The sequence below is a fragment of the Rhinopithecus bieti genome, unplaced genomic scaffold, assembly GCF_001698545.2.
Source record: "Rhinopithecus bieti isolate Rb0 unplaced genomic scaffold, ASM169854v2 scaffold_495, whole genome shotgun sequence".
Lineage (NCBI taxonomy): Eukaryota > Metazoa > Chordata > Mammalia > Primates > Cercopithecidae > Rhinopithecus > Rhinopithecus bieti.
The window spans coordinates 331,896-341,002 of NW_016803120.1; the positions used below are offsets into that span (position 1 = coordinate 331,896).

General features: G+C 50.6%; 1 protein-coding gene across 1 annotated transcript in view; it reads left to right on the forward strand.

Annotated features, from left to right (window-relative positions):
* Positions 1–9,107, forward strand: part of EPB42 (erythrocyte membrane protein band 4.2) — a 28,766-nt gene continuing 19,659 nt past the window's right edge. The window contains exons 1-3 of the mRNA XM_017858305.1: positions 1–312; positions 4,825–5,010; positions 6,275–6,508. Coding sequence (XP_017713794.1) covers positions 303–312; positions 4,825–5,010; positions 6,275–6,508 — 430 coding nt within the window. The 5' untranslated portion in view covers positions 1–302. The remainder of the gene's footprint in view (positions 313–4,824; positions 5,011–6,274; positions 6,509–9,107) is intronic.

Consider the following 9,107-nt stretch of genomic DNA (forward strand, 5'->3'; position numbering starts at 1 on the left):
CCTCAGGGCTGCCAGGCATATCCCTGCCTGGGCCTCCTGGCACAAGAGATAAAATGAACAGGGCTACTCCCAGCAACTGGTCCAGGAGATACCAGCAGGGAGGGAGCAAGAGAGAAGAAACATGTCAGGGTGCTCACAGGAGTAGTTGGGGGGAAGTTTTGCTCTTTCCAGATTCTTAAGCCAACAAAAGTGCCTTCATCATTTTCTGTCTGAAAGACAGAAAGCCCAGAAGGAGCCCAGAAGCAACAGTTCAAGACAGGTGCTTCCTGCAACCAAGTGGATAAGAGGAGCGACCTGCAGCCATGGGACAGGGTGAGCCAAGCCAGCGCTCCACAGGTCTTGCTGGACTGTATGCAGCCCCTGCAGCATCACCTGTTTTCATTAAAGGAAGTGGGATGGATGGTGGGTGGGGAGGTGGTGGTACAACCATGGCAGGGGAAGGGGTACTGGTGATGGTGAGCTGGCTGTGGAGCATCGTGTCATGGTGGGTGCTGGTGGAGGCAGAGGCGATGGTGGGGTGGCTGTGGAGCGTGGTGTGATGGTGGGTGCTGGCGGAGGCGATGGTGGGATGGCTGTGGAGCGTGGTGTGATGGTGGGCGCTGATGGAGGTGATGGTGGGCTGGCTGTGGAGCGTGGTGTGATGGTGGGTGCTGGTGGAGGCGATGGTGGGGTGGCTGTGGAGCGTGGTGTGATGGTGGGTGCTGGTGGAGGCGGAGGTGATGGTGATGTTGTTATGGGGTGGTTATGGGGTAGGATGTTGGGGTAAACTGGTCATGATAGCTGTATGATGATGGTGAGATGGTGAAGTTGGTTAACATGGGTTTATATTCTTATCCCAAGGTCATCATAGCATAAGTGTTCACAGCTTACTGATACAAATGAGAGACACCCTGTGATACAAATGAGAGACACCCTGGGTAGCATGAAGGTGTCACATCTTCTACAACAAATGGGAGAGAAGGAGAGGTGGGAGTCAGGGAATCCACCTAAAAGGGGCAGCAGGCAGACACAAAGCAAGAAACCAACAGAGGTGGTCAGAGTCGCAGCACTCTTGGCAGGAATTATTATCTCCTGGCCTGAGAATTGCCTGGCTGTTCTGTGTCCAGGGAGAAGCAAGAGGGTAGGCAGAGGGAAATGGTGCAGGGGTGTGGGGACAATGGGATGCAGCTATGGTTCTGTTTCTATAGAAACTGCCTCACTCCCCACCCTGGTTGGCCAGTCTGGTGTGCGGAGGGCAACTGGCCCTGAGACCAACACCTGAGAGGGAAATAAAAGAATTCTGGGTGAATTCAGTAAATCATCTCAGCCACGTCTTGTGAAAATAGGGCAGACACCAATAAATTGTCCTTTTTTTTCAAACGGAGTCTCTCTCTGTCGCCAGGCTGGAGTGCAGTGGTGCAATCTTGGCTCACTGCAACCTCCGCCTCCTGGATTCAAGTGATTCTCCTGCCTCAGCCTCCCGAGTAGCTGGGACTACAGGTGCCTGCCACCACGCCCGGCTAATTTTTTGTATTTTTAGTAGAGACGGGGTTTCACTTTATTGGCCAGGATGGTCTCGATCTCTTGACCTCATGATCCACCCACCTCAGCCTCCCAAAGTGCTGGGATTACAGGCGTGAACTACCGCACCTGGCCAAATTGTTCTTTTTATTCTTAGAGACCAGACAAATTAAAAACCTACTCAATCAGAGAAACACATTCAAAGATATCAGGAGATTGTTTAGTCCCAAACCAGAGGATGCCCCGGGCACTAAATTCTTTCCAGGTAGTGGGTGGCAGAGGGCCCAGTAGCCACCAGATGAGAATCACTGAGTATGAGCTCATGGCATGCCGCAGTGGCTGCAGCTGACTTGTGCTGACTTGCGAGAGGCAATTGCTAAATTTTGAGGAATCCTGTGAACCAGTTCTTAAACAGAGGCATTATTAAAAATTAAACTGTATAAACTTACAAGTAAAAAATTTGTATTAAAAAGAAAGATAATAAGTACTCTAAACTCATCACCTCCTACATATTTTACTCCTTTTCACCTTTATGTTCTTGAGGGTGTTTACGTCTCCTGTATCTCTGTGCTGGAAAAACCACATGATGATGTGCCAGTCCGCGCCTCTTCACAGTTCTGCGCTTGCTGACATCACCTCAGTAGCTTCAAACTGGCCACAGAGGGAGTATTTTACACCACAGAACTTGGCAAATGCTGTAACTCAGTACGCCCTTTCCCCTCACCACCCCCTCCCCCCAGCCAGTCGTTAAACACATCACTGCTTGAGGGGCACATGTGCGGCAGCGCCGGGGTGTTGTGAAAGGCAGAGAGGGAGGAGGGTGGGATACTGTGCGCCTCTGAAGAGCATTCCACATGGTCTCCGTGTTAACGCAACTTCTCATGGTCTGTGGTACAAATAGGAGATGCTGGGAAAACACAAAGGTGTCATTGCCTCAAGACCCAGTGGGAGAGAAGGGGAGGTAGGAGTCAATGAATCCACCTAAAAGGGGCAGAGGCAGAGATAAACCAAGAAACCAGGCAGACCTAAAGAATGCAGAAATCTCAGGGGCCCTGCGAGGGTCTGGCGGCACAGGTGGGGGCCTGAGGCCCCTGTGATGCATCTGAGAAAATCTTCTTTAAGGCTGTCCCAATGTTCTCATCCATTCACTGACGGAGCAAACACTGATTGGCTATCTATTGAGTTCTGCTGGGCAGAGGATGCAGATAGGAGAAAGCACTGTACCTCGGGGAGCTTCCCCCAGTGAAAGCGGGAGCAGAGGGCTACTCAGGTGACAGGTATCAAATGGGATAAGTGCTGAAGAAAGTGGAGCGGAGTACTGTGGGAGCCCAGAGGACTGACCTCTTCCAGGAGGAGTCAGTGAAGGCTACAGAAGTGGGTGCCTTTGGATCTTGGAAGATGAGTAGACATCTGCCAGGTAGAGAAGAGATGGTGGGAGCCTTGCAGACCGAACCGGAATCCAAATGAATTCTAGTGACTCTCGCCATAACACTATGGTCATTACTTGGGTTCAGATACACTGAGGCTCGAGTCATATGACTTAGGATGTGACTAAGGCATTCCACCATCCAAGCCAACTCAACCAGTCTGCAGAGGGAGGGCTTATCCTGGGCCTCAGCACAAGCTTTGTGCTAAGCAGAAAGAGGAATCATTGTTGGTTTCTGAGTGCTGCTGTACTTCAATTTACAAATCCCAGCCTCCCTGTGGCTACTTTATCTATAGCCATGGCCTGACCAAGCCAAGTGGAGGAGGGGGATACAGGGATGCAAGGGGCACCCAGGGACACCAGGACCAGACACAGAGAGGTTTCTTCCCTCCTCTGCACGCTTTAACATTTCTTCATATTCAACGATGTCAGTTCTTTTGCCCTAAATAGACATCATTGGCATCTTCTATCATCCCATCACTAGTGAAAGAAAAAGTAGAACATCGTTCCCCTCTACTCTTCAACTCTAAGGCAGAGAGACTGGGAAATGAGGGAAATTTGAAGTAGGGGTATCCTGAATTTGACAAGATATGTCTTGTAGTCTAAAGGACATTGCCATCAGGGTCATATCACTTCCCTGAAGTGGGTTAGACCTCATTTCATACCTGCGAGCAAAAGCCATAGTTTCTCTCTTGTGGCAGCTGAGCCAGTACAAAACACTGCAGGCTGCCTTTCAGACCAAGGAGATTCCCAATGGCCTTCTGCCATCAAAGGAACAAAAAGTGCACAATTCCTTTGCTGCAAGAAAAAAACCTAAAATTTTTTTTCCAGCATTGTTCCTTAACTTGGGCTTGCTGAACATATCTTTTGACTTCTTTACTCCTTGTTTTTTTCTTCCCTCTTGTATTAGTCCATTCTCACACCGCTATAAAGACATACCTGAGATGTAATTTGTGAAGAAAATAAGTTTAACCAGTTCATGGTTCTGTGGGCTGTGTAAGCTTCTGCTCCTGGGGAGGCCTCAGAAAACTTACAATCATGGCAGAAGGGGAAGCAAGCACATCTTCACATGGTCAGTGGGAAAGAGAGAGTGAAGGAGGAGGTGCTACACACTTTTAAACAAGCAGCACTAAGGGGATGGTGCTAAACCATTAGAAACTGCCCCCATGATCCAATCACTTCCCACCAGGCCCCTCCTCTAACACTGGGGATTACAATTCGACCTAATAGTTGGGCTGGGACGCAAAGCCAAACCATATCACTTCTGTTAAATGAGAATTGATTAACAGACTGTCATAATACTCTTGAGCCACCTACGTGAAGGGTTTTTGTGGGCTGCATAGTGCTGTGAGTTTATAGTAAGACTTTAGGTCAAAAAGCCACCATGCACAGTCTCAGGCGAGTCAGTTCCACACTCAGCCTCACTCTTCTCATCTATAAAACAAGAGAATTGGACTCAGTGATCTCAAAACCAGCTCTAAAATTTAACTGATTGTGCTCTAAGAAAAAATGAGTAGGGGTGAGAAAGATTTTGGGTTTTATTCATTGCTTGTGGATTGGGACCAGAAAAAGGAGGCCAACAATGAGAATAAGCATTACATTTATTAATAATAGTTACAACAACAGCAGTTTCATTTATTGGGACTTATGTGTAGCTGACACTGTGCTAAATGTATTACACATCATCTAATCCCCACAACTATGAAAGGAGGGATGATTATTCTAAGGAAAAGGAAACTGAGGCTCAGGGTGGTTAAGTTACTAGCCTGGGATTGCGCAGCTAAAACGTAAGTGGAGCCGAGGATTTGAACCCTGGTCTCTCTGACTCCAGAATCTCTGCTTGTACTTATATTGTCACATTTACTTAGTTTCTATGACTTCTCTCTTTCCCACAACAGCCCTGGGTATCAAGAGCTGCGACTTTCAGGCAGCAAGAAACAATGAGGAGCACCACACCAAGGCCTTCAGCTCCCGGCGCCTCTTTGTGAGGAGGGGGCAGCCCTTCACCATCATCCTGCACTTCCGCGCTCCAGTCCACGCATTTCTGCCTGCCCTGAAGAAGGTGGCCCTCATCGCACAAACTGGTTAGTGAGACAGGCCTAGACTCCCGGCAGCAGGCCTGGGGGTTTCTCTCCAGCAACCTGTTAGGGAATCAAGGGGCAAACGGCCCACACTGCAGCTGGGCTGTAAGAAGTCCTGCCCACCTGGCAGGGCAGTGATGAGGGTGCCATGAGATTATGTGCCTGGTAAATGTTGTTTATGATGAGTCAGAAGCTGCCTAGCAGCAGCATCACCAAGGGCCTCTTTTCGGTTGCAAATATAACAGTAGCTTTGTAGAAAATTCTGGATGGGGCCGGGCGCAGTGGCTCACACCTGTAATCCCAGCACTTTGGGAGGCCGAGGTGGGTGGATCACCTGAGGTCAGGAGTTCAAGACCAGCCTGACCAACATGGTGAAGCCCCGTTTCTACTAAAAATACAAAACATTAGCCGGGCATGGTGGCGGGTGCCTGTAATCCCAGCTATCCGGGAGGCTGAGGCAGGAGAATCACTTGTACCCAGGAGGTGGAGGTTGCAATGAGCCAAGATAGTGCCACTGCACTCCAGCCTGGGCAACAAGAGCAAAACTCTGTCTCAAGAAAAAAAAAAGAAAGAAAGAAAAGAAAATTCTGGATGGAATTGAACCCAAGCTAAATATAACATTTAATTGCCACTGTTTATTGAATCCATACTACCTGTCAGGTGTTGGGCCAAGTACTTCACACACAATAGTTCGTTCAGTTCTCCTATGGGCCATGAAGCAGGTACTGTGATAATGCCCATTTTAGAGACTATGATGTGGGTCTGTGGGTGCCAAAAACCTGTGCTCTCCTATCACTTTCTTGATGGGTCTCATTTCTAGACAGGTCACTTTCATTATCCTCAGAAACAACTTTCACCTGCTCCATCTTTGAAATACCCTGACCTTGGCCGGGCGCAGTGGCTCAAGCCTGTAATCCCAGCACTTTGGGAGGCTGAGATGGGTGGATCACGAGGTCAGGAGATCGAGACCATCCTGGCTAACCCAGTGAAACCCCGTCTCTACTAAAAAATACAAAAAAAACTAGCCAGGTGAGGTGGCGGGCGCCTGTAGTCCCAGCTACTGGGGAGGCTGAGGCAGGAGAATGGCGTTAACCCAGGAGACAGAGCTTGCAGTGAGCCAAGAATCGGCCACTGCACTCCAGCCTGGGCGACAGAGCGAGACTCCGTCTCAAAAAAAAAAAAAAAAAAAAAAGAAATATCCTGACCTTATTACTCTGAGTTGTGACCAAGAAGTCCCAATGACAGACTCGTCACTGTGTGACTGCAGGAGAGCAGCCTTCCAAGGTCAACAGGACCGAAGCCACATTCCCAGTGTCCAGTCTGGGGGACCGAAAGTCGTGGAGTGCAGCGGTGGAGGAGAGAGATGCCCAGTCCTGGACCATCTCTGTGACCACACCTGCGGATGCTGTCATTGGCCACTACTCGCTTCTGCTGCAGGTCTCAGGCAGGAAGCCACGCCTCTTGGGCCGGTTCACATTGCTCTTTAACCCCTGGAGTAGAGGTAAGTTTGGACCTGGGCCAGCCTGGGCTGCACGGGGACTCCAGACACTGGAGCTGGGGTGCAGCTCTGGCAGGGAGCACCTGTGCCAGGTACCTGCAGCAACCCTCTCTAAGGACAGCACCAACACCCAGTCTGTGCCAGGGCCTTCTACCTGGATGAACCAGCTCTCAGACCCAGGGTCCTGTTTTGGTGTCACTCCTGGGAGAAGCAGGTTGAGGCTTCCCACTGAAAGTGAAAGCTTGTCTCATCACCAGACCCTGGTGCTGGCTCAGGCTATTTTGGTCACAGGAGTTGAGACTCACTGAGATGACCCTGGGAGAACTGCCCTTCATTATAACAGTGCAGGGGTGAGAACTGGAGAGGGCCTCAGGAATGGCCTGAAGATGGGCTTCTCTCTCTCTCCCTGCCATTCTGTCTCCAGAGTACACTCAGGCTTTGCGGGACCTGAAGCTGATGCAATTTGGGGGGCCCTCTTTAAGAAAAAGAACATGCCATTTGGAATTGATAAGGCCCCCTGCCAACCAGGGCCCCAGGAGGTCTGTGTTATTCCACAAGCCTCTGCTTCTGCTTCCCAGGAAATGTACTGCTCCCTGTCTTTCCTCCTCTCTTCTGGCTCGTTCTGTTCTTGAAGATTTCTGGGCGCTCTCCAGACCCACCTACCCAAGTGTCTGATGGGACCCTACCATTCACCAGCCTGTGAGCGGCTTCCCTGGGGTCAGGTGACCTCCTGTGGGCCCCCCATCCACAACCATGACCACCTCTAGCAATGCTCAGCCCTAGCTGTGGCTGGAGCCATGTCGTCTAGAAATGGCCATCTGACATAATACATGTCCAAATAAGACCCAAAGTAGGACCCATCGTCTCTTCCTCCCCACTCTGAAGATTGTGTCTGTCTTTGTTTTTAAATCTACCTCACCCACCTTCATCCTTGGGCTCCCTGAAGGGTTTGTTGGGAGAATGAAAAAGAGTTTCTCCCGGCCTTCCTGTCTTTACAACATCAAACGAGTACACAGCCCTTTTCCTCTCAAGAATTTTGCTGCCAACGTGGCAAGGCAGGGCTGGGAAACTGGCGGAAACACGGGGAGATGGAAGAGCCTTCCCAGGTTCTTAAGGTTGGCCTCATGTCTGGTCCGCAGCTCCTGACTGCTTTTCTCTGTGGTACCTAAATCCCAGTGGGTTCTCTCTCCACTTCTCCTGTCCAGGGCAGGGTCCTCCCCCACTTCAGGTGGCCCCACCTGTCCTCAGCTCAGGCCCTTCTTTCCTGCTCCGAGGGCGCAGGTGGGTGGGTCAGCACATGGGAGCTAGTATTCATCCAGATGCCCCACGTGGATGAATATAGATGCAAGACCCCTCGGCTGGGGCAGGCCCTGTGGCTCTCCACGACTGGCAGAAAGCCCTTCAAGTCGCTTCCCTCCAAAGCTGAGGCTTTGGTGTACCCCCAGATCACCCTGAGTCTGCTTCCAGAGCCGGGCCGTGGCAACAACCGTAAAGACCTGGCAAAGACGGTTCTAGGACAGTGCTTGGCTCAGGGCGCCCACACTCTTGACTCCAGTGCAAGGAGTCCTGCCTTTGTGCTCAGTTTGTAGGGACCTGCCTAGGGAGGGCCTCTCTACCTGAGTATGGGCGGAGGTCTCTGTCTGGGCAGGGGAGAGTCATTGGCTCCGCTCATCCGGGAGGTGACTGGGGAATTTTCAGATGCCCTGGCATCGCAGCGTCATCTTGGCATGCTTGGAGATGGGGATTCAAAAGGAGATTTTACATCGTTTTACATCCTATGATAACAGTTGGAGCCCTGCTCATCGGCCAGGCACTTTATAAAGGGGGCTACATACGCCCAAGCAGAGAGGAGGAGGCTGGCACTGCTCGTGCTCTCATAAGCTACTTCCTAGAGCCCTGCAGATCCTGGGGCCAAACACCTCAGTTTGAAGTAATGTCAAAAAAAACAAAAAACAAAAAACAATGATGCCTAGTTGACTTCAGAGAGTACTCAGGATGGAAGGCAGAAGTGGAGGGCTACTTGGGCATATGGTTCTGTGATTTTAGACCCCAGATTTTTCAGGGCTTCTTGATTTCTGTTGCCTTATCCTTCTGTTGCCCTGAGGACCCTCATCCCCAGATGGATCCCTGGAGGGCTCCAGAGAGGTTAGCCCAGCAGCTCCTGTGGATGGTTTGGAAATCCTTTTCTCTCTCTAGTCCCCAGGAACTAGTCTAACCCCTGTCCACTTCACCTCGGCCATTGGGTCAGAGTGATTAGCCCTCAGCAAGCAGGGCAGTTGCCCTCCTGCTTCTAGCTTCCCAGAGTGGGTGATGGCCCCCTTAAAAGTCGCCCACCCTCCTCATGATGGCCAGCCCAACTCTAGGATGAGGAAAGCAGGAGGGGCACTGGGAAGAGACCGAGGGAGCCCTAGACTCACTTGGACACCGCCAGGGCAGAAATCCAACATTCTGACTTCCACTTCTCAACCCCGCTGCTCCTTCCCACCCTCCAACCCTGTCTTGCCAAATGTTCCTCTTCCTTCTGCTCACATCCATCAGCCTATGCTTAATTGTCTTTTTTCTGAAACACCAGGTTTTTCTTTTTTTTTTTTTTTTTTTTTTT